The sequence below is a fragment of the Ctenopharyngodon idella genome, chromosome 21, assembly GCF_019924925.1.
Source record: "Ctenopharyngodon idella isolate HZGC_01 chromosome 21, HZGC01, whole genome shotgun sequence".
Lineage (NCBI taxonomy): Eukaryota > Metazoa > Chordata > Actinopteri > Cypriniformes > Xenocyprididae > Ctenopharyngodon > Ctenopharyngodon idella.
In genome coordinates this window covers 23,759,132-23,785,666 of record NC_067240.1, presented here as the reverse complement: position 1 = coordinate 23,785,666, position 26,535 = coordinate 23,759,132, and the positions used below count along the sequence as shown (strand labels likewise).

Here is a 26,535-nt window from a genome sequence, read left to right as displayed (position 1 = left end):
CACTCACTACATTACATTGTAGCAAAGTGTCATTTCTTTAGTGTTGTCACATGAAAAGATATAATAAAATATTTACAAAAAAGTGAGGGGTGTACTCACTTCTGTGAGATACTGTGTGTGTGTGTATATATATATATATATATATATATATATATATATATATATATATATATATATATATATATATATATATAATTATTTTATTAGGAACTTTATTTATTATGTTAATATTTTGGTTACCATGTCATGATGAGTGATATATTTCAAATTTAATACTCTTTTAAACAGTAATAATTGACAATATTACTGTTTTTTTGACTGTATTTTTGAATAATGAAACTTTTTTCTTATTCTTAATAATATAATAATAATAATAATGAAATCCTTTAATATATATATATATATATGTATGTGTGTGTTTGTGTGTATTTTTTTATGTATAAAAATTATTTTAAACAATACTATTTCAAACATAATAAACAAAATTTAATAGTAATTGACAATATTACTGTTTTTGACTGTATTTTTTTTTTTAAATAATGGAATACTATTTAATAATGAAATACTTCAGGATTCTTCCTGAAGGTTCAGTTGGGTGGGCAGTTTTCACAGCACATGGTTATTCTTCCTACTGGAATACATTTGTATTGTGGAAATCTAGAGGTATGATTTGACGGTCGTTGAAAATGAAAAATGAAAAAGTCAAAGTGTTTGAACTTTATATTTTTGCCTCCAACTTCCATTTATATCCTTGCTTTGCATCTTACAGTCCTGCCTCCTCCCTTTTGTTTGACGTTTTCTGGTATAGCTGATAAAATGGTACTCTAATCAACAATATTAGTTATTGTTCAATAAAAATTTATTGCTAGGCTATATAACAGTGACAAAAGCAAAAATGTGAGATATTAGAAGCTCTAGAAGCCAGTGTCACCTCTGACTTTCCAGTAACATGCAGGAGGTTTGTCATCTGAACAAAAGTGTTTGTTGAGTCTTCATAAGTCAGTCACTTGTCTATAAAATGGCTAGAAGAGTTTGCCGTTTGTCGTCCACGGAGATTCTGCTCATAACACTGGTTGTTTTGCTGTTTGCGGTTTGTGTGGGACTAATTGTCGTCACTTCGCTCGCACTGGACAACAAAGGTATGAGACTGTTACTTCCATTTCAGATGAATAATACTGAATACTTATGATGTTCTGTAGTGACTCTTGTTTCATTTTTTTAGCTATAGTTGGCGAAGGAGATGAAACAGGCTCTGAGTTCACTGGGAGACTCGTCATCTCGAATGGAACTGTTTTCACAGAGGAGCTCCTGAACAAAAACAGCTCACAGTTTAAAGCTCTGGCATATGACACTGAGCAGAAGGTACAGTATATTAGCCATTTATTTCAAAATTATTATTCCTGGAAAGTTTAAAAAACAGTTCACACAATAATACAAATTACTCAGCCTCATGTCGGTCCAAACCCATATGACTTTATTTCTTCTGTGAAAGCAGATGTTAGGCAGAATGACACTCTCATCATTTACTGTCCACACAATTAAAGTGAAAGTTGACTGAGACATTCATTCTGCCTAACATCTGCTTTTCTGTTCCACAGAAGAAAATCAGTCATACAGTTTTTGAATAACATGACTGTGAGTAAATGGTGACGGCATCTTCATTTTTGGGTGAACTAATACTTTATTTCATTGAATGAATCATGAAGCATGTCAAAACATGTTTAGGTCACATTTTACCCCTTATTTAAGAGAAATATATATATATATATATATATATATATATATATATATATAATTTATTAATTTATTTTATTTATTTATTTATTGTAGCAAATGTTTGCATTGTGACATTATTTACATGACAACTAAAACATTTTTGTACAATTACTGGAATATGAAATCACCATAAATTAATTTACAAATCATGGGATAGGTGTCATATTTGTTGTAAAACCTTTAAGACACTTTTAAAGGGATAGTTCACCCAAAAAAAGAAAATTCTGTCATCATTTACTCACCATCAAGTTGTTCCAAACCTGTAAGAATTTCTTTCTTCTATTGAACACAAAAGAAGATATTGATGGGCCCCATTGACTTCCATAGTATTTTTCCCCCATACTAAGTCAATGGAGTCCATCAACTGTTTGGTTAAGCATATTCTTCAAAATATCTTGTTTTGTGTTCAGCAGAAGAAAGAAATTCATACAGGTTTGGAACAACTTGAGGGTGAGTAAATGATGACAGAATTTTCATTTTTGGGTGAACTATACCTTTAATGATAACATTACATTAATTGTTTACAGTCGAAATTGCTTTATAAAGTTAATAAGGAAAATCATCATTGATAAAAAATAAAGGGAATGGCAAAAACATATTGATGCATTACATACATTAGAATTAATTGTGCCTAATTGTCATGAAAATGCCACAATGTGAATATAAAAATGTTAATAGTACTTAATAAGCTTTATCATGTAAAATATCATTTTAAATGTGAGCATATTATACAACTATCTATATTATGTGAATCTATATGCAAATCAAACTTCAAGGCAGCAGATGTGACTAACGTTTGTATATAGTGTTATGTTACATACCATTTAATTCTGTAAGTTGTTGGCTGACTAACATCATTACTATTTCATATCAGTATTTTAGTGTGATAAAGCAGATTTTGTGTTCTCTGTGTATTCCTGCCTGCTTGCAGATCAGTGAAGCCTACAGTCTTACTTCCCTTAAAGAGCAGTTCAGAAGTTCCAAGGTCAGTGAATTCAGGTAAGACTTTATGTCCTGTTTTCACAGACAGGGATTGGGCCTTAGTTCAATTAGGACATTTAAGTAGCTTTTTATAAATGTGCCTTAGAAAAAAAACATTACTGGTGTGCATCTTGAGACAAAACAATGACACTAAGTGAAAATCAAGTTTTTAATGTTGTTTATATGTCTATGTGGTGTTTTAATATGCTTTAAGACCAACCATGTGCAGTCAACACCATTGCTGAGTATTTTCTCTTTAAAACTGCAGTGAACCAAAGACAGTCTCAAAAACGCGGTTTGAAATCGCCCCGTCCTCTACATCACGAATGCGTTGTAACCAATCCTGTCAATGTACCAGTGGATTTTAGCATATCATTAACTATGTTGTGAAGCAGGGGGGTCTGCCAGGTTATAGCAGTATATTTTTCTGTTGATATGAAAAATCAGGTACATCTGGCAATATAGCAGGTGAATTATTTATGTGATGTATATTACGATGTTATGATGAACCATATGCTCAAGCAAAAGCTTATCAATTACCGTTATGTGTCCGACGTTGTAGAGAGCGATACATAAAACGCATTACCATTCTGATACATCAACCTGTAGACGAGCCTGTATAATTCACTCTTCCTCTCCTTCTTCTGAATCAGTTTCTGGTTCAAACATATACGGCTGAATTAAACCAGTATTTCCACTTGCCATCATGCCATCATGGATCAGGTATTCTGAACTGGTGTGATTAAGTGGTGTAATTTGCATATTCATGAATCCGCGTATACAAAATGAGGCAAGGGTGTAGAGTTACATTCAAGTAACTCTACACCTACAACTCTACAATAATCTGGATTTTATAGGCGTACTATAGCGATTCTGGATAAGTGCTTCTCAAGTAAATGTATATGATTTTTGCAGTGTCATTGTCTGTAACACATTGCATAAAATCTCTGTTTTTCTCCTGTTGTCCTCAGCGAAGGCAGTGTGGTTGTGCACTTTGATGTCCTCTTCCATGGCGTTCTAGATTCTGAGACGGTGCAGGAACAGTTAGTAGATGGTTTACAGCAGAGTGAAGGTGGAAATGATGGCCTTGTAATTGACACTGGCAGTGTGCAGGTCTCAGGTAATATCAATATCAAGACATATCTATCAAGACATTTCATAGTCATCTGAAAATCTCCATGTGACCTTGTAGTCTTAATTTAATTAGCTAATTGAATATAGGCAATTAATTTGATTGAGTTGATTGTTTAACAATTCATTTGATTGTATAAAATGTCTTATACCCTCAGATAAACCAACTACAACCCAGACAGCATCTGCAACAAAACCAGGTGGGATATGGTTTAGATTTTATTGCTGCTGTTGCAGTGTGTGCTGTGAGGTCACTCATCATGACATGGTAACAGTGACAGACTTCATGTCAGGGAAAAAGTGTCATTTCTTTAATATAAAATGTAATATAAAAGTCCATGAATTTTTTCTTTTTTTTTTGATCAACATCAAAATGTTTAAAATGAATTAGTATGAATGTATAAGGGAACATGTGAATACATTTTCACAATTGCTAATCACCTTTTTGCCATTTTAAATGGCCCTTCAGTGTAACAAATGAATTTTACACAATTCAAATGTGTAAATTCAATGTAATGTCTTAATTATTTTGAGCTTATTAAAGCTGCAAAATTATGGAAGCTTGTTTCTGCCACTGAATAAAAAATAAAAAAGGTAATTGCAACTTTTTATCTCACAATTCTGACTTTTTTCCTCAGAATTGTGATATAAACTTGCAGTTGCGAGTTATAATGTCAGAATTGCATGATATAAAGTTCTTGTGAGATAAGCTTGCAAATCTGAGAAATAAAGTCAGAAAAAAAAGTTTCAAACTCGCAATTGCAAGAAAAAAGTCAGATTTGTGAGTTTATGTTCCCCAATTCTGTCTTTTTAACTCGGAATTCTGAGGAAAAAAGTCAGAATTGCGAGATGTGAATTCGCTATTGTGAGATAAAAAGTCAGTATTGTGAGATAAAAAGTCGCAATTATCTTTAAAAAAATATTTCTGTGGCAAAAACAAGCTTCCATAAAAAATAGAAAAATGCTATGAAGTATAGGCTAGCATGTCACACCGCAGGTATGTCAACAAGAATTTCATGTCAGTGTATATATTCTGTTCAAAAGTTTGGGTTCATTCTAGGGCTGTCAATGTTAACGCGTTAACGCATGCTATTAATTCAAAATCCTTTATGCCTTAAAATAATTTAACGCATATTTAACGCAAAAAAAAAAAAATTACGGAAGGATGTGAAATTGCGTCATAACGTAATTTACGTCACGCAGTTAGATGATCTTAAAGTCCATGCTGATTATATCAGAGATGGCAGAGAGAGTTATTCATTCCAGTGTTTGTTTCGCTTTAAAACACAAACGCGCTGTCATATTGTGTCACTGTATCTAAAGAGCGCGAGCCCTCTCGCATCACGCTGTTCCTGTCTGAAAGGAACGTAGAAACATCCCACCGCTGTATGGCCAGATGATATGAAAACTATGTTTCTCGGCTGGATAAAGCAAACCTGCTTCTTGCTATGAAAGTTTTGATGGATGAGGATTGCAATCAAAGTAAAGATGATTGCGGTGACATACAGGAGTCGTACATTAAGCACGCGTGAGTCCGTTATATTTATGGGCAAAGAAATCATGTATGAGCGCGCTCTCGACGCACTGATCACACATTGTATTTATGCACAGACACATTTCAGTACATTCACGTTGTTTTAACACATTCAGGATAATGTTTGGATTTGTCCTGTGTATGTCGCTACTTCGTATATATGCAGTTTAGGTTTTTTGGCATCTCCATGTGGTCCTGTTCAGTATCGCAACTTGACTTGTCTAAAATGTAAACAAGCTCTTTGCTGTTGCACAAACATACTATACACTGTGAATTCTGAAACGTTTTTTTGCTGTGATTTTTTTTTTTTTTTTTTTCCATGGGTGCTTTGGTGTACATAAATGTATGAATTATATGAAAAAATATTTGGTTATTTGGTGTCCTTTTTTGGAAAGACATCTAAATTTACCTTGAAAAAAGCTGAAAAATACACTTTTGTGAGAATCACACTTCAGTCTGATAGTTTACTTTGCTGGATATAGGCAATGATGGCAAAATGGACGTGTTAAACAAGATAAATGGTGTATGCTTAATTTCACGATAAGTGCGCGATTAATCGCGAATTAAAAATATTAATCTATTGACAGCCCTAGTTCATTCATTTATTTTAAAAGAAATTAATACTTTTATTCAGCAAGTTTGCATTAATTTGATCAAAAGTAACAGTAAGAAATAGAATCCTGAAAAAAAAAAATGTATCATGGTTTCCTCAAAATGATTAAGCAGCAAAACTGTTTTCAACATTAATAATGAGAAATGTTTCTTGAGCAGCAAATCAGCACATTAGAATGGTTTCTGAAGGATCATGTGACACTGAAGACTGAAAAATCATCCATCATAAGAATAAATTACATTTTAAAATACATTAAAATAGAAAACAGTTATTTTAAATGTTATTCATATATGCATAATGTTACTGTTTTTACAGTATTTATGATCAAATAACAGCATAAGAGAATAGGAGACTTATTCAAAAACATTTTAAAATTCTGACCTACCCTTAAGTTTAGAACGGTAGTGTATCTGCATTTAATTAACAACCTTTGTGACAGAAAATGACAGATTTGGATAAAAAGTGAATGTTTTTCTACTTGTTGGCTGGAATGGTAATAGTTGTGTGTCCTCTGTCAGTCACTCCAGTGAATTGTCCAGATGGGCAGAAGGCATGTGCTGACGGTACAACATGTATTCCTCAAACTGACTTCTGTGATGGAATACAAAACTGCTCTGATGACTCAGATGAGAGTCAGAGTGTCTGTGGTATGTATTTATGACTCTTTTAATATGTTTTATTTACAATATTGGTATTTACTTTGAAAATATGCACTTACTGCGAAGTATTAAATGTCTTTCATGCTCCATAGCAACAGTGTGTGATGGTCAGTTTCTCCTGCTTGGTCCGACTGGATCCTTCCACTCTAAAAACTTTCCAGAGGTCTATGACAATCCCACATCCTGCAGTTGGATCATACGGTAATACAATAATCAGACACATCTAGACATACTTTGAAATTTCATCAACTCATACAGTCTTTCATTTCACCCACAGAGTGACTGAGGGCTTGGCCATAAAAATAGCCTTTCACACTTTCCAAACAGAGCAAGATATTGATGTTCTGGAGCTATATGAGGGCACTGGCCCTATGAAAACACTGGCATGTGAGATTCGAAAATCAAACCGTATTACATTAACATTTTGGACTTCTAAAGTCGTGTCTTGACATCAGATTGTGTCTTTCAGTCTCTCTCTCAGGAACGTCACCTGGGGACATCTGGCTATTATCTCATGAAGCCACTGTTGAATTTTACGCAGACTACAGCAACAACTTACAAGGCTTCAATGCTACTTACATGGCAAAGAACATCAGTGAGCTCTCTAGTGGGTATTGATTTCCCAAAAATACCATACCTGCCATTGAATCAATGTTATTTGAACAATTATGGAAGGTTCGACACAATAATGGTGTGAAAATAGCTTATTCAGAGGCATATGGAGCGCTGAAGTGATGATGTATTTTTGTTGGCCAACCCGGAAATTAGCATCACCCTGGTTTTCTTGACAAAAACCCCATAGGATACTTCCAATGGCTTTTGGATTATTGCAGAAAATAAGCTCTGTGTGACTGAGAGAAGTTTGATTCTTACACATTCTGCTCATTTAGATAAATTTCACAAATGAACACTACTGAATTTTGAAGCCTAAATACAATCGGCAGAAGTAAAAGCTAAATGTAGGCCTTAAACGAAGTACACATGACTTCAACGTCACCATCACTAAGCTTCCGACATCTCTATATATTGATCTTGTTTTAACCACAAACATTATTTATGGCAAAAACACATAAAAAAAAAACCAATTGACTTAAGCACAATGGAACATGAAGTGCAAGAATGTTAACTTTATTTCAGTTTTTTTTTTTTTTTTTTTCAAATCATATTCAAATTTATTAGTGAAAAGTCAAGTTTTTATTGAACTCTATGGTCTTTGGTAGATGAAGACAAGATAAGCTGTTCGTTTGAAGAGAACTTCTGTCTCTGGAGGCAAGAATTTGATGACGATGGCGACTGGATTCGAGCACAAGGCGCTACTCTTCCATCAGACACTGGCCCGAACTTTGATCACACACTGGGCAACCAGTCAGGTGCCATTTAATACACGCTGCTATTAAAGATTGTACATCAAATTTATCTGCAGTTAGCAAATACTCAAAAATGTATTCTATCTAATGTTTTATTATACTTTGATTGATGATTGATGTTACTTTTACTATATACACACCTGATGTACTGCACTTAACAGATTTTGCTCTCATAGGGTACTACATTGTGACCCCTCGGTCTCCTGGAAGTTGGGAAAAAAAATTCCGTATCTACAGTCTTCCTCTGACTCCTGCAAAGGAATCGATGTGTCTGCAATTCTGGTTAGTTTTTATTAGGGGTAACGTTTGGAAACATTCAGCTTATACGTGCATAATTACAATTTAATAAAAAAAACACAGATTACTTTTGGGTCACAAACAGACCCAAATGCAATAGGAGAAGTACACTTATTTTTTTAAACCACATGTAAAGTACTTGATATTAATTTTAACTGTAGTGTTATTTGATATTACATTTAAAGTTAATATATGTACTGAATTGCAACTTAATCATTATCACAAATGTGTAATTAGAAATACAGTATATTTAAATACATGACATGCAAGTTCAATAGAAATGACATTAAGTTAGTTACCATATTTAATATCATTCATTTAGCAATTTGCACTTAAGTATATTCTTTTAAAGTTATATTATTTCCATAATAAGTACTCTCCTTAAAAGTAAGCTGAGGTGTACTTCTTTTTCTCAAGGGATTGTACTCACCTGTAAGCATTTGATGAATGTACCTGTGCTCTTTTCAGGTATCATATGTTTGGGGTGGAGGTGTGGCGTCTGACAGTCACAAAAGAGGAAGGGTCATCAGTCACTGTCCTCTTCCAGAAAGAAGGGAACTATGGTGACAACTGGAACTATGCTCAAGCCACACTAAACATCACTGCAGATGCTGTGGTCAGTTTATGTAAAAATCAACTTAAATTTCATAACATTAAATGGTTAAAGTAATTAAATACATTCGCCTTTTTTGTTTGTCTCTTAGGTGGTCTTTGAAGCACAGAAGAAGGCGGGACTTCTGAATGATATCGCCCTGGATGACATCAGCATAGTGCCCGGTTCCTGTGGACAGGCCCCCCCTGACCCAACCCCTGTCCCCTCTCCCACCACCCCCCCTCCCATACCAGGTAAGATCTAACAATAGACCCTTTTCACAATGACATCAGTTAACTTTTGCCTATCCGTAAAGCAGTGTTTCTGTAGTCTTACCTTCGCACCGGAGGACCTTCGCATTTCTCAGGAAAATGCAGTAACAACTTGAAATACGAAAGGAAAAGTTAAGAGTAAGACTTATAATTAGTGCTGTCAAAACGATTAATTGTAATTAATCGCATCTAACATAAAAGTTTTTATGTATATATATATATATATATATATGTGTGTGTGTGTGTGTGTATATATGAGCAATATCACACAAGTAGCCATGTGCAATATGGCTGTATATCTGCACGGCTGTGATTAGGTAATCACAGCGTGCTGATATACATCCATATATCACGGCTGCTCGTGTGATATTGCGTTTATACAACAGTTCAAAAAGTCTCTTGCGGCGGACTCATTCATTCATAAAGTTTGCCACTATCTAATGGAGTATTAATGTAACTTTCACTCAATCCATATTACGCAATAATGGACCTTTTCTCAATACCAAATGCAACATATTATTTATATAAATTATTATTTAATGAACAACAATATTTAAATTAACAACGAACAGCCATTATAAATGACAATAGGAAATAAACACAATTGTACAATTCAGTCAAACATACAAAAGCAGTGCCCTAAAGGATGTGAGTTAAATAGCTTAATATTAAATTATTAAATATAACATGGCCCAATTCAATTTGCTCAGGAACAAGTAATAGATTAATAAGACCAAAGATTGCCTGTTTTATGTACCCAAAATGAATTATATCTCATCTTTAACCACTATAAGAGCCAGCAGCAAATCCCCGAAGCACTGGCCGAGATGAAGCTGTTCTCAGCGGGTACACGAGCACTTAACAGCTTGCATCTCCGAAAATGTCTAAAGAATCTGTAAAATAGGTGCTATTATTAAATATGAATCACATATTTCAGGTCTAAACAACTATATTCTCGCTTTAAAAAAAACTCCATTTGTGGTACAACAAGTATACGTAAAATACGGTGAATTTGCTCAGCCGCCAGGACAGTCGCTTCAAGTGGAATGATACAAACAGATTTAAGAACCTATATATATATATATATATAATTTTTTTTTATCTAATTAATTACACGATGTGGGGATTAATTAATCGCAAATTAAAAAATCACATCAAAAAAATTATGACAGAATTTTAATTTTTTGGGTGAACTATACATTTAATGGGTTTAAAAAAAAAAAAAAAAAAAAGTGGAATATGAAACTATTTTTAATAAAAAAAAAACAAAATAAGAAACTAAAGCTGCCAGTAGGTGGTGGTAAATGTTTAAATAAGTCATTAATTCATTTATTCAAATCAGTTTATTCAAACAGCTGATCCATTCATTCAGGAAGTAAATGGCTCTAAACAGGTAAAACAGCACTCATGCGATAATGCACTCGTGATATTGCACTCAGCATATAACTGCATTCTGTAGGCTCCATCACGCAGCTGATTGTTGCCCTGCATCATGTTCGTCACCAATCAACTGTGTAGATATATACAGTATCTCACAGAAGTGAGTACACCCATGCATTTTTGTAAATATTTTATTATATCTTTTCATGTGACAACACTGAAGAAATGACACTTTGCTACAATGTAAAGTAGTGACTGTACAACTTCTATAACAGTGTAAATTTGCTGTCCCCTCAAAATAACTCAACACACAGCTGTTAATGTCTAAACCGCTGGCCACAAAAGTGAGTACACCCCTAAGTGAAAATGTCCAAATTGGGCCCAAAGTGTCAATATTTTGTGTGGCCACCATTATTTTCCAGCACTGCCTTAACCGTCTTGGACATGGAGTTCACCAGAGCTTCACAGGTTGCCACTGGAGTCCTCTTCCACTCCTCCATGATGACATCACGGAGCTGGTGGATGTCAGAGACCTTACGCTCCTCCACCTTCCGTTTGAGGATGCCCCACAGATGCTCAATAGGGATTAGGTTATCATGTTGGAATACTGTCTCATCAGACCACAGGACATGGTTCCAGTAATCCATGTCCTTAGTCTGCTTGTCTTCAGCAAACTGTTTGCGGGCTTTCTTGTGCATAATCTTTAGAAGATGCTTCCTTCTGGGACGACAGCCATGCAGACAAATTTGATGCAGTGTGCGGCGTATGGTTTGAGTACTGACAGGCTGACCCCCCACCCCTTCAACCTCTGCAGCAATGCTGGCAGCACTCATACGTCTGTTTCCCAAACACGACCTCTGGATATGACGCTGAGCACGTGCACTCAACTTCTTTGGTCGACCATGGCGAGGCCTGTTCTGAGTGGAACCTGTCCTGTTAAACTGCTGTATGGTCTTGGCCACCGTGCTGCAGCTCAGTTTCAGGGTCTTGGCAATCTTCTTATAGCCTACGCCATCTTTATGTAGAGCAACAATTCTTTTTTTCAGATCCTCAGAGAGTCCTTTGCCAGGAGGTGCCATGTTGAACTTCCAGTGACCAGTATGAGAGAGTGAGAGCGATAACACCAAATTTAACATACCTGCTCCCCATTCACAACTGAGACCTTGTAACACTAACGAGTCACATGACACCGGGGAGAGAAAATGGCTAATTGGGCCTAATTTGGACATTTTCACTTGGGGATGTACTCACTTTTGTGGCCAGCGGTTTAGACATTAATGGCTGTGTGTTGAGTTATTTTGAGGGGACAGCAAATTTACACTGTTATACAAGCTGTACACTCACTACTTTACATTGTAGCAAAGTGTCATTTCTTCAGTGTTGTCACATGAAAAGATACAATAAAATATTTACAAAAATGTGAGGGGTGTACTCACTTCTGTGAGATACTGTGTATATGTGTGTATATATATATATATATATATACACAAACTTTTATGTTAGATATAGTTAATCACGATTAATCTATTTGACTGTTTTTATGACATTAAAAGTCTGTGTACACATATATATATATATATATATATATATATATATATATATATATATGCCATGTTTATAAAAATAAAGCTGAAAAAAAAAAAACTAGACTTTATTGGTATTTAAAAAGAATTTATTATGTTGACCTTAATTCTTATACATACAGGCGCTGAATTAAGCAGTACATAAATTATGGAATGAAGAGTCTTTCTTTTGCTACATGTAAACGTATGAAACGTCTGTTTTTTTGACAAATGCTGACAAATACATCTAATCAACTACATGTGCATTAAAGACAGCAAACACTGTGTAAGAGTCACTAAAGGAAGCAGGAAGATATAGAAATATTATATATATATATAGGTATACTCCATTTGAGTGGCTAAGAATTCCACCATGATGACAGAAGTAAGAATACACCATCCGCTTCAAAACGAAAGTTGAGTGACGTCATGTGAAAAGGGCATATTATACAAGTTTTAGTCATGCAAATGCCATTTTTATTGGCACAAAATTGTAAAGGAGTAACATTTATGTAATTATATTAAATGTTTTGTAATAGTGGATTGTGGCGGACCCTTTGACCTGTATGAGTCAAACTCAACATTCAACTCTCCAAACTACCCCAATGGATATGGACACGATGCTATGTGTAAGTACTAAAAAGATTCATTTAACTTTCAGCCATGATCATTAAGAATGCAGAACAATTCATAGAAGATTCTAATAAAAAATGGACAATTACACCCCTAAAGTTTTGATTATTATGGTTTATGTTGGTCAGGTACATGGACTTTACATGCTAAAGAAGGACAGAATATACAATTGCATTTTCAAGACGTTGCTTTAGAGATGGATTATGATGTTTTGGAAATTCGTGATGGAGTGGAGCCCTATTCAGAGTTGCTTGGTAATTTTGTTGGGAATACATGAATCTTTACATATATTTACTATATACAGTCAAACCAAAAATGATTCCGACATTTTTGATATATTTTTACTAGTGGGTGCAGGACACTATAGTTCATTTATGTAAGTGAGGATAGAAAAATAAAGTAAACTGTGACATATTATACCCAAAAATTCTTCATACAGTGGACTACCAGAAAAAAATGATAAAAATTTGGAACCAAAAATTATTGACACTTTAGCCTGACCATGTTTTGCTTAAGTGTTATCTGACATAATTAAGATTAATTTTTTCTGACACAGTTTAACTCTGAGATCTTGTCATATTTTATTACCATTTTTTTTTACTATAGTGAATAAACTGTATTAATGAATGAAATGTTCAAGGTGTCTGAATAAATTTTGGTTTGACGTTTGTGTGTGTGTGTATATATATATATAATATATATATATATGTGTGTGTGTGTGTATTTCAATACATTTTTCAATAAAAAAAAAATGTATGTATACTACTTTGCAAAAGTTTATAGAGTAATGTGTTTCATCACTGAAGGTGTCCTAACTGGTGATCGTTCCTTCCCGGATCTTTTTTCCACAACCTCTCAGATGACCATCATGTTTTCCACAGACACAACAGGGAATGACAGAGGCTTTCTAGCCAACTTTAGCACAGGCCTTAACCTTGGCCAACCAGGTTTGTTTTCTTCTTTGTACTGTATGAGAATGGTACAATAACATGCAGATGGCCTAAGAAACGGCAAAAATTCTTATGAATATGCAGATCCATGTCCCACTGGCCAGTTTCAGTGCAGCACAGGAGCGTGTGTGTCCAGTGCCAGTGTGTGCGATGGGGTAGAAAACTGCTCTGATGGCTCAGATGAAGGCGACTGTGGTAAATCAACAAGTTAAACTACAGCAAAACCTCACAAATCAAATCATGCTGTTCATGCTGTTGATCACAGGTTCTGTTGTATTTTAGTGCATTTAATAAAAGCTAATGCAACTGGAACTGAACGACTGAGACTTCAAGTCCAGAATGACCTTTACACGGTGTGTGCTGAAGACCTCTGGACCTCTCAGCTATCGGACTTCTTCTGCCGCTACTTGGGTTACAGGTAAACACTTAACCACTGAATAAATTTAGCATATTATAATATTAACCCTGTGAAGACAGACATATGAAAGAAAATGTCAGAAAAATCAAATTTTTGAACTTGTTTTTTAACCTTAAAGGGATAGTTCACTCAAAAATAAATATACCTCAAGTTGTTCCAGACGCGTATGAGTTTCTTTCTTCTGTTGTATTTGAAAACATTCATAAAAATTAGCGCATGTTTGTTGAGTATCATATTTGCAGTTTAGTGCAATTTCTGATGTTTATATGGCAAGATGAAATTCTGATGTAAATCAATGAGATCAGTATATCAGACCACTTGCATAAAATGCATATAAATATCAGTTGTCACTCTATATCTCACAATAATATGTCTTAGTAAGATCATATTTAAATGCTTAGTTTTGTGGTCAAAGCTTTTATTGTGGGGGGCAAAACATATAATGCAATGCAGTGATGATTGAGAGATGAACTAATAAATGTTCCTCGAAAGCCTGATGTATCACACAGTATTTGATACTCATATTTTAACATGATTTTTCTAAAGAAAAAAGATGTGTGGATAATAGGGGTGTGATGAGACACTTAGCTCACAAGACGAGACACAAGATTGAGTTCACAAGACAAGAATTTTGCACAGTATTTTTAAGAAATCCTCACTGATAAAATTAAAAATAGTCTGCAGGTGCATTTTTAAACGTTTCAACTAATCATCTTGTAATGAATGTAATTTCATTTCTACTTTCTGAGTATGAATTATCATATGCACTGAAAGACAACAATATACAAGCACTGTAAAAGGTTTTGTCACAAACTCAACTGACTGGCTTCTCTCCTGTACTTCACACGAGTCTCTTCTTACAGTACATGAGCTTCCAGAACTTCTGATTGAGGCTGTGTGTGACCTCCTAATTGAACTCCTTTCCAAAATTGAACAGAAATAAAAACAGTATAAATAACAACTAAATAACAGTTTTTCTTATTCCTATTAAGTGCCAACAATAAGTGCAACCATAATCAAAGTATTCTCTCAATATTCAAAGTGCAAACAGAGACCAGAGCTAAGAGGTGGTTACAACTACACAGCCCAGCCTATGATAGGTTTGATATTGGGAGACAGGCTATTGTATGTAGCCTAATTTGCATGCATCAAGGAGCTTGCGTTTTACTTTCGCTTTCGAATTCTCGATTGCACACACTCTGTGTATAGTAGGGCTGGGCAATATGGCAAAAAAATAAAATCTCGAAAATTCACGATTTAGTGGTGATTTTTTTTTTTTTTTACTGTTTAACTAGTCAACTTAACTACAATATGATTCAAGTAACAATTTCTTTATTAACAATCTGGTTAAAAAAAGTTCCATTCCAAGTGCACCACACATGAAGTGATCAACATGGTGTTAACAAACAAAATGTTGTTAAACACCTTACAAACTTATCTTAAATACATCCTATATACTCAGAAATGATATAAAATAAGAAAAATCCTAAATATTTCTTAGCCAAAAAGTAATAGCAATAAATAACACCAGTAATAGGCTATTATTAACAGCAAATGCTTTGTAAAAACAGAAAACAACAGCAGCTTTCAGCCTGTCACCATCATGTAAACATGAAATATCAAACATACAGTAGTAGTCCTTTACAGGTTTTTGCATTCCATTGCGCTATTTGTCCTATTGTTTTTATGTTTGGTGGACATGTTTGGCTGTTGCACTCGTGTCTCGCGTCTTTTACAGTGTCTCACCCATGAAACGGCATTCTAAAAACACGGCGGTCAAGTTAAAAAAAAAGTTCAACTCACGTTTAATAACTTTGCCTTTTTTTCTCATTCCACTGTCCGTCTCATTTTTATAACGCAATAATGCATTCCTGAATGAACAGCCGCTTAAGAATAGAGTACATCAGAGATAACAAGTTTTTGTATGCAAAACCCGGAAGCGAGTTAGCATTTTAGGATTTCCGGTTCCATCGCCCTAAAGTCTATGGGTTTTTTGAATGGGTTTTTACTAAATCGTCTAATTCGCTAAATAAGGTTTGTGGTTAACAAAGCCTCTAAATATTTACTTAAAAACGGCGGTTGCTAACAAGTTGCTAAAAGGGACTACTTCCTTTGGCGGGAACTTTAGACGTCATCATGACAAACAGGACATTTGGACAGCAGTTCTCATAAAAAAGTGGATAAGTATTCATACACAGCGCAGATCATAATCAGAGAGCATGTTTTTAAATAAAGTTGTTTTTTAAATAAAGTTTGAGAAAGATTGGTGGTGGTGACGTTGATCCGCGACCATGGTGTGCTATAGCCTACTGTTAGCTTTTTATATCTGACGACTTTATTTAGGCTTCAAAATGTATAAATGTTGTGTTAACTTGTAAAGATTATCTTGATAGACAAAACGTGTAAGTGTCATAACCCTTTGTTAAACACAGAGCTTATTTTTTGCGATTTTCCAAAAGTCTATGGGAAAAATGCATAGGCTTTCGATCGAGGGAACCCGTGCGGCGCTAACTTCCGGGTTGGCCAACAAAAACTTGTCATCTCTGAGGTACTCTATAGTGATGTGTTCTACATTCATAGAGCGTCCCATGAGAGCGGTTAATCAGGTACGCCGGCGCCATCATGTAGTCGGATAATTTTCTTCTCCTAACGGTTATCATTGCTGTATTGTCAACATGTCTAATTGTAACGCTTGCTAACATTTTTATTCAAAATCGCGATTTCGCGATTTCAAAAATAATAAAATCGAGGCAAAACATTAAATTCGAATTAATCGAAAAAAATCAGAAAAATTGCCAAGCCCTAGTGTATAGGGAGCAGCGGTGCTGAGCGTGCATTCTACAAGATTACACATTTATCAGATACTAAGGCTCTGTTCCACAAGCACTGTGTGCGACTGCAGTTTGTACTGGATGAACAGAGCAGACGTTTACAATAGAAGCAGCCGTTATCCAACTGAATTTAATGTTTTTTGTTTCTATAAAAAAAGCAAAACAGAAAAAAAGCAATGTATTGGAAACGTAGTGGTGGAATATTCTATGCTAATTTCACCCTCGCGCTCCATCATGGTGATATCGCGAGACAGCTTTCCACCTCTACGAGAAATGTCACGAGATCTCATCACACCCCTAGTGGATAATCAAGTAAACCTAATTTGCTTCAGTCCAGTAAGTGTTTATCTTGAAATATTACTAGCATATAAAGGTTATTCTTACATTTCCTTTATAAAAATCGGTAAAGATTTCACAGAAAAAAGACATACAGTATGTACCACAATCTGAAGGGGGGACATTTTCAAATTATACTAAAATGCCTTTTACTTGATAAAACAGTATAAACTGTAAATCATTGGACAGGCATGTAGATGATTTCTTAGTATCTTAGAAATTTGTGCATCAAATATGTTACATGCTTTATTGGAATAAGCTTAAAATAGTTTGTCAAATAATACCTATAAGGAAAAAACTGTATAACATCATGTTTGTTGATGTGTCTAGGTCAGGAATTGCCTCATACTCCATCATTATGGATGGTGATAGTCCGTTTACCACTGTAAGTGTGAATGCCGATGACTCACTGGATCTGAAACCAAGGTAATCAATAAAATAGTTTTTTTTTTCCTGAAAAAAACAAAACAAAAACCTTTTATTGACCTATAAAATCTCATTTCAAATTCTTTTGTCTTTTTAAAGTGACACATGTCTCAGTGAGAAGATCGTGTCACTGCATTGTAACAATCAACGTAAGTTTGAAAGCCACTCCTTGGATCAAACACTCTTAAAATCACCAAAAATCTAACATCTCTTGTTGTGTACAATGTGTTTTAGCATGTGGCGTTCGTAAAGTAACTTTAAAAAGTGAGACCAATGAGGACGGAAACCAAGCAGGCAGAGTGGTGGGAGGACAGGATGCCCAGGAAGGGGCGTGGCCATGGATAGTGTCTCTGCACTGGCTCGGGCGCCATGTATGCGGGGCCACTTTGATTGACAGGGAATGGTTGATTACCGCGGCACACTGTGTTTATGGGTAAGCACTGCTCAGCATTCTTGGTAGTATATTGCCATTGTAGTTGAAGCTGTAAAAAAACATACACTGAGAGACTAAATGATATTTTGATCCTGTAGAAAGAACGTTCACCTGTCAAACTGGGCGGCTATGTTGGGTCTTCACTCTCAGTTTGGGACGGATAACCCTAACAGACAAATCCATTATATAGATCAGATTATCATGCACAAGCGCTATAACAGGATAACAAAGGAGTCTGACTTTGCCCTAATGCATTTACAGACACCTGTCAGCTACACAGGTATGTACACACAAAGTTTTGTTTCTACAGATGTTGGGTTTTACTCAGTTAAACTCAGTTATAGGCATGCTATAGGCTTTTATAGCTACAAAAGTTTTCTATTTCAAATCAATGTTATTCTATGAAAAACAAATCATGGTTTCACAAAAATATTAAGCAGCACAACTGTTTTCAACATTGATAATAATAAATGTTTCTTTAGCAGCAAATCAGCATATTAGAATGATTTCTGAAGGATCATGTGACAGTGTAGACTGGAGTAATGATGCTGAAAATTCAGCTTTGCATCACATGAATAAATTACATTTTAAATTATATTCAAATAGAAAATAGTTATTTTTTAAATTGTAATAATATTTCACAATATATTACTGTTTTGTCTGTATTTGATCAAATAAAAGTAGTCTTCGTGAACATAAGACTTTTGAACGGTAATGTACATGTAGGTTCCTTTGTCATCCATGGTTTATTCATTTTGCAGTCCTATAATAGGATGGTCATGTGATCTCAACATGGTGGCCATAATGAGGGGGGACATGTTTTTCAGAAATATATTTTAAAAGTTATATTTTACCCAAAAATAAAAAAGAAAAAAAATCTAAATTATAATTTAATAAATAAATAAATAAAAAGCTTATTTTTGGGACCCCTTATCTTTTTTCTTTTGTTTATGACATTATGACATTTTAAACACTTTTCCCCCCTTTAGATTCTGGGGTGAAATATGACCTGGACATTTTCTGTGGAATTTATTTCAAACCTTTTTAAGTTTTCTGCTTTTGCAGTTGTTAGCTGCACCACTACTTACAGATATATATTTTTAGACTGATTTGTTCATATTTTGTTGTCAGATTTGTAAGGAATTATCTGCCAAGCATTAAAAAGATTTTTCTTCCAGATTACATTCAGCCCATCTGCCTACCAGATCCTGGAGCACAGATTGAAGAAGGGAGAAAGTGTTTTATTGCTGGTTGGGGACTGCTGTCTGAAAGTGGTCAGATATACACATTTGTGCATTTTATTGCAAGTTTTTTTTTTTTTTGAAGCCAACTCAGATTTGAGTTTATAAGCTTTTGGATGGTCGTGTATAAGCGGTTTATTTTTGATCTCCAGGCGACGTAGCTAATGTGTTGCAGGAAGCTGTTGTGCCCCTTTTAAGCAACACACAGTGTCAGGAATGGCTGCCTGAGTACAACATTACAGACCGCATCCTGTGTGCTGGATATACTGAGGGTGGGGTGGACTCCTGTAAGGTGTGTACACATATTAACTTTTTATAGGTACATAGTATAAGTTTTCATATTTCTTTTCTTCTTTTGTTAATTTAAAGCTGCAATCCATAATTTTTTTTTTTCCAAAATTTACAAAATTCATATAATGAGCAAGTACATCATGAATCCATTTTCCAAACCGTGTTTTTGTCCTATCCTGAATCATTACAGTACGCCTATAATAAGTGTTTATATTTGGGCTATTTTAGACTAGGCTACAGTGTTCTTCAGCAAGACGCATGCAATTTTGTTTATTAACCGCAAGAGCGGTTACGGACTGCAGCTATAAAGGTGCCCTAGAATCTATATTTCACAAGATGTAATATAAGTCTAAGGTGTCCCCAGAATGTGTCTGTGAAGTTTCAGCTCAAAACACTGCATAGATTTTTTATTATACCATGTTTTAACTGCCTGTTTTGGGGTGGGATTAAAAATGCGCTGATTCTGTGCGTGTACACCATTAAATGCTCGTGCTCCCCGCCCCCAAGCTCGCGACTCTATTAATTATTGCATAAATACTACAGAAGTTGTTTACACAGCAAATATAACTCTCAAAATGGATCTTTACAAACTGTTGGTGATGCAGCATATCAGATCATGTAAGTATTTTGTGGATGTTTACATTCGATTCTGAATGAGTTTGATAGTGATACACAGCTAACGTGGCTAAAGCTACACACTTGGAGAGATTTATAAAGAATGAAGATGCGTTTATGAATTATACAGACTGCAAACGTTTAAAAATGAAAATAACGACATGGCTCTGGTCTCTGTGAATACAGTAAGAAAATGTTAACTTTAACCACATTTAACAGTACATTAGCAACATGCTAACGAAACATTTAGAAAGACAATTTACAAATATCACTAAATATATCATGTATCATGAACAGTTATTATCGATCCATCTGCCATTTTCGCTATTGTCATTGCTTGCATGCTTCACAATACCTGCAGAATGTCTGATGATTCAGCTGTGCAGCTCCACGACGTTAATACTGCCTTGAACATGGGCTGGTATATATAAAAGTTGGGGGCGTACATATTAATGACCCCGACTGTTGCGTCACAGTCGGTGTTATGTTGAGATTCGCCTGTTTTTCCGTGGGGTTTTTCACGCACGAGATTTACATATGAAGGAGGCAACAATGATGTTTGAGACTCACTGTATGTCATTTCCATGTACAGAACTCTTATTATTCACCTATGCCAAGGTAAATTCAATTTTCAATTCTAGGGCACCTTTAATTAGACCGAGAATAGTGAACAAACAATTTTTTTGATTGACAAACATCAACATGACTCATATATACTCACAATTCTGACTTTTTTCTAGCAATTGCGAGTTTATTGTGAGAAATAAAGTCAGAATTGTGAAATATAAACTCATAATTGCAAGAAAAAAGTCAGATTTGTGCTGGAATAAAAAAAATAGAATAATAAAAATAAAAAAGTAATTGCGACTTTTTATCACTTTTTTAGCATACTAGTTTATAACTTGCAATTCTGACTTTAAAGGGTTAGTTCACCCAAAAATGAAATTTCTCTCATTAAGTACTCACCCTCATGTCGTCCCAAACCCTTAAGACCTTTGTTTGTCTTCGAAACACAAATTAAGATATTTTTGATGAAATCCGAGGGTATCTGATCCACACATATGCAACAACATCACTGTACCTTTCGAGGTCCAGAAAGGTACTAAAGACCCCGTTAAAACCGTTGACATGACTGCAGTGGCTCAACCTTAATGTTATGAAGCGACGAGAATACTTTTGTGTGCAAAAACAAAACAAAAATAACGACTTTATTCAACAAATTCGTCTGTCCCGCCATACTGCTACGCTATTTTCGTTGCAGAGCTTCAGTGTTTATGTCTGTACACGGACTCATGCATGTGTCGTGCTGCTCACGTGACCAGAGCCGGCCAATACTGAGCCGCCGTTCAGACGTAAACACTGAAGCTCTGCAACGAAAATAGTGTAGAAAAGAGAACATGGCCCCTTTAAGTATTTTAGTTACCCTTTCTGTGATCTAGTCTCTTATTGGTTGTTCAGTTACGCACTCTTTTGTATAGAGCGTAAAGTTATGTTTTTTCTTTAGTTAGTTTTTGGGGTTGCTCGCCTGCTCATCGCACGTCGGAAAACTGCTGTCCTGTGCCGGAGCAAGAGCACCTAGCAGCCACATCAGTTTCATACAAAGTGTGTGTTCATGAACGATACTGTTGGTGAGTGCACTGTGAACTGTGACTTACATCTGTGCAGAAGTTCAGTAAACTCTGTGAACGAATCCCCTTGTCGTGGCTCATTTCACCCGCGTTTCCCACTGCATCGACCCAAAGCAGTAGCACGACAATAGCGTAGCAGTATGACAGGGGACAGACTAATTTGTTGAATAAAGTTATTTTTGTTTTGTTTTTTGCACAAAAAGTATTCTTGTCACTTCATAATATTAAGGTTGAACCACTGCAGTCATGTTGATGGTTTTAATGATGTCTTTAGTACCTTTCTGGACCTCAAAAGGTGCAATGTCCTTGCCGTGGATCAGATACCCTTGGATTTCATCAAAAATATCTTAAATTGTGTTCCGAAAATGAACGAAGGTCTTACGGGTTTAGGATGACATGAGGGTGAGTAATTAATGACAGAAATTTCATTTTTGGGTGAACTAACTCTTTAATGACAAACATCAACGTGTCTTGCAATTGCGAGAAAAAAAATCAGAATTGCGAATTAATATTCTGCAGAATTGCAATTCTGACTTTTTTTATCAAAATTATGACATAAGCTCGTAGTTGCGAGTTATAAAGTCAGAATTTGCAAGATGTAAACTCACAATTGTGAGGAAAAAGACAATTGTGAGTTTAAAAAAAATTGTAATTACCTTTTTTTTTTTTTTATTCTGTGGCAGAAACAATGGCTGCGTCTGAAATAAAATACTTCCCTACTATATAGTATGTGAAAAAAACGCCAAACAAGTAGTAAGTCCGAATGCATAGTATTCGAAAAACAGTAGTCGAAAAATCCTCGGATTCGGCAAGATTCTGAAGTGCGCATTCGATGGACACTTTACTATCCCATTAGGCCACAGGAGAGGATTTATGAATGGTCACGAGATAGGTCACATGACGGAAACAACGTCTGAATTACTACATCTGAATTTCATTCATAATACCCACATTCATACTATGTAGAACATACTTCTTTAACGATCGCAAAGTATGTTCAAATTCAAATGTAGTATCTACTCAGACAGTATGCGATTTCGGACGCAGCAAAGCTTCCATACATATTAGCTTATTACTTGTTAAAGATTTTTTATCATTAAAGGGAAATTATTATTGTTATTTGTTTTTAATGTATTGGCATATTTTGTGGGCTTTTGACAGGGGGATTCTGGAGGTCCACTGATGTGTGAAGAGGCTGGCCATTGGGTTCTTGTAGGAGCGACATCTTTTGGTATCGGCTGTGCACGACCCCAGCGGCCTGGAGCATATGCTCGCGTCAGTCAGTTTATTGACTGGGTAGTAGAGAACCGACGGCTCTATTCAGACTGGAAAGGGCTATAATAATTTAGTATGCAGTGATGTTATGTCTTCAATTGATTGTTTTCTTGATTTCAATAGGCTTCTGGACATTGTAATCACCACCAAGTGATTTGTGCACTTTATTGTCATTTCTAAAAAATGTAAATCTGAATAATGGAGGAAAATGTATTTGCTAGTAACCAGTCAGTAATATTCAGCCTACCCAAATGTGATATTATAAATAGTTTTGAAATATAAATAACAACATTAACATTAATTTGTGATTAAATAAAGTTTTGAATTTTAATTATTTACTGAAATAAATGTATTAAATAAATAAAATGTATTTTGCTACAGTTGTTTTACAGTGGCGGAGCTAGAGGGGTGTCCAGCCCCACCTGTACAAAAGAGTTCACTAGATCAGTTTACTTAATTAGTGACATAGCAGTAGTGCAGAAATATTTCTTATAATTAAAAAAATATTAATATAATATTAAATATAACATGATGTCCAGCTTAGGAAAATTATCTTCACCCTTTATTCAATTCACGAGTTCACACTTACAAATAATCATAGTAAATAGTATGCGTAATAGTATGTGTATTTGGCGTGCTGTCTGAGGAGAGGGTTCCGAGCTCGATATTTGGCCCGAACCCAGAGTACTCCCCCCGTATTTCTGGTTAGAAAAGTAACCAGACGAGTATGAGGAGACGGGGTGGTGGAGGCATGCTGAAAAAACTGTCAAAGAATATGTGTGTGTTGACTGTGTTTATATATAGGCCTTCACTCATGCTGATTGGGTAGATATGTTGATTACTGATTGTTGACAGCTGGCTGAAATGATGTGATAATTAGTCAGATTATTTGAACGTTGCTCCTCCCAAACTTTGTTAATAAAACATCATATATTGTTAAAGATTTTGTAAGCATTTTGTGTAGTGCTTGGAGTCAGTTGTTCTCTTGCGAAATGGAACTTGCAATGCGTCAAGCGCTATGGGGAATGTCTCCGCGTGAACCGGTGTCTGAAACACTTATCAAATCACGGCAATTTCATATTGACCGGCGACAGCCCATGACATCATAATGGTGCGACCCAAAAGTATATAAGGGGCACCTAGAGAACATGTCATCCTGTTTTCTTCTTCAGAGACCATTATGTGTGAAGCGCTATCGTTGGCAATCAGTATGAAATGCACAGAGAAAATCAGGCGGTTTAGGAAGTGTGTTGATCCGTGTCCGAGATACTTGACACTGGATGATACACACAAACTGTGCGTTCACTGTCTGGGGGAAGAGCATGCATGGGAAGTTCTCTGCCTGTGCCAATTGTGAGCATTTTCCTCTGAGAACGCTCTGCTCTCATCTGGCTCTCTTCTCGAGGGAAGAGAGTTCAGCATCTGGGCCTGATGATTCGGGTCCCGGTCGTGCCGAGGCAGAGCAGAGACTCAGATCATGTGGCTCTCAGATGGAGCTCGCCGAAAAGTTTGATAAGGGTATAGACCTCTCATGCAATTCGGCGGCTCATGAGAGTGAGCTGCTGGGAGAGGATGTGTTGTCATCTACATCCTCAGGTCCAACAGCGAGTTTTCTTCCAGCTGAGCAGGAGATGGCTGAGGTGGATAGAGAGGGTGAGTATACTGAATCCTCTCAGCCACCCTGCCCTGCATATGCTCAGCTGTTGGAGGTTATGGAACGTGCTGCTGGCAAATTATAGTTGCCATGGCAGAGCGTTAGGAGAGAGACCACGTGCAGTCGGCTTGACGATTGGTTTCTCTCTGGCCATAACGCTCCAGCTCCAGTGAGCCTTCCATTCCTTCCTGACCTGCATACTGAGGTCGAGAAGGCATGGAAGAACCCATATTCTGCACAAATTCATCGATATCAGCGGGCTAGTTTTGCTAATGTCGAGGGGGGGAATATGGGTATGTGTCGATGCCATTGATTGACGAGATGTTTGCTAACTATCTCGTGTCTGGGCGGACATCGACACTGAAAGCTCAGACTCTGCCATCTAAGCCCCTTAAAATTATATCACGCTTAAAGTTGTGCCGCACCACATATCTTGCTCTCTGGGCCACCAAACAGACCACTGCCATGATCGGTCAATCGATGGCAGCAATGGTGGCCACGGAGAGGCATCTGTGGCTGAACCTGGCCTACATCGGGGAGGGATGCGCAGGTTTCACCCTCAGAACTTTTTGCCACTTCCATCAAGACAGTGGTGGGAAAGTTCAGAGAGGCAAAAGGCATGCTCAATGGCATTCAAAACATGCATACCGCTGAGATCTGTATACACACCCACTCAGGCAGGAGGGCCCGTCTCGTCCTGAGGGCCAGAGACAGGGCCAGAAGGCTAGCATCGCCTCTTGTGTGCCCCCTTCATGGAGGAGTAGGTTGAAAAGAAAGCGAGACTCCAGAAAGAAGGATCTGAGGGAGGTGATCCAGCACAAACATGGTCAGCGTTAGTGATGGATCTCTTCCCTCTGAGGGTGACCAGAACTACCCTCTTTGTTCTTCTTTTTCCTCCTCTGTTTCCCCCAGTCATTTCTTACATCAGGCCTGGGGCTGGGCCTATTATAAGCTGTGATCTTTTGACGGTAAAATACTTTGATAGTGAGAATGCCCTTTCAGGCTTGAAAGGGTGGTAGACCCCATGTTTTCGTGGTGGTAGGTAGCCACTCTGTGGCCGTAGGTTGAACTGTTTTAGGTCTTTGTTTTATTTAAAATACCAAATAAGTATTTTCTTTATAGACCGCTGTTCCCTGTGTAGAGTTTGTGGGGATTTACCAAAAAAGATTTTTTAATAACTAGTAATGTATTTAGGGCCCTGAAGTTCCCACTGTGTGTTGGTTTTGCTTATTGTAAATTCACTGGTAAGACCACCACTCAAATCAGCTATTAAAATAGTATGGTATCGAGTGAGTTGGCTTCCTCCCAGAATGGGAGTGGTTTTGAGGTCACTGCTCTGTTGAAGGCTGGCCCTCCTCAGGCTTCCTAGATAGCCACTTCAGGGTAGAGTAGCTTGTCTCCTCTTGTACAAAGTTTGGAGACTTGTTGTGCAAGAGACGAGCGCTTGAACTTCAGATAAATTAAATGTCTAGCGTCGGCCCACTGGGCCGCCTGACATTGTTACCTGGGTAAGCATCGCTCCTCTGAGCTCTGATAGGTAGGGCTTTCATGGTAGATTCAGGCCACCTTAGCGGTTATTCAGGTTGAGTGATTCTGCCTCCTCTCAATTATGAGCCCCAGGTAGATCTATGCTTATAGGC

At 36.3% G+C, this 26,535-nt stretch overlaps 1 protein-coding gene across 1 annotated transcript; it reads left to right on the top strand.

The window, feature by feature from the left end:
- Positions 1 to 922: 922 nt before the first annotated feature.
- tmprss15 (transmembrane serine protease 15) lies at positions 923 to 25,435 on the top strand. The gene is made up of 25 exons (XM_051877509.1): positions 923 to 1,139; positions 1,223 to 1,362; positions 2,708 to 2,775; positions 3,729 to 3,877; positions 4,047 to 4,088; positions 6,554 to 6,682; positions 6,787 to 6,895; positions 6,972 to 7,081; positions 7,164 to 7,301; positions 7,915 to 8,064; positions 8,238 to 8,343; positions 8,827 to 8,974; positions 9,063 to 9,204; positions 12,704 to 12,793; positions 12,926 to 13,051; positions 13,604 to 13,744; positions 13,832 to 13,942; positions 14,030 to 14,165; positions 17,663 to 17,758; positions 17,858 to 17,907; positions 17,993 to 18,191; positions 18,290 to 18,471; positions 19,370 to 19,465; positions 19,585 to 19,724; positions 23,128 to 25,435. Exons 1-25 carry the CDS (start codon positions 1,019 to 1,021, stop codon positions 23,305 to 23,307), a joined length of 3,099 nt encoding a protein of 1,032 aa, XP_051733469.1. The 5' UTR covers positions 923 to 1,018; the 3' UTR covers positions 23,308 to 25,435.
- The last annotated feature ends 1,100 nt before the right edge of the window (positions 25,436 to 26,535 follow it).

Bases quoted from the DNA above. Each gene is read 5' to 3' on its own strand.
- tmprss15 (XM_051877509.1), top strand. From the start codon at position 1,019: ATGGCTAGAAGAGTTTGCCGTTTGTCGTCCACGGAGATTCTGCTCATA. The intron at 8,065-8,237 runs GTGCCATTTAAT...TTGCTCTCATAG, and splicing joins CACACTGGGCAACCAGTCAG to GGTACTACATTGTGACCCCT. The intron at 19,725-23,127 runs GTGTGTACACAT...GGCTTTTGACAG, and splicing joins GTGGGGTGGACTCCTGTAAG to GGGGATTCTGGAGGTCCACT.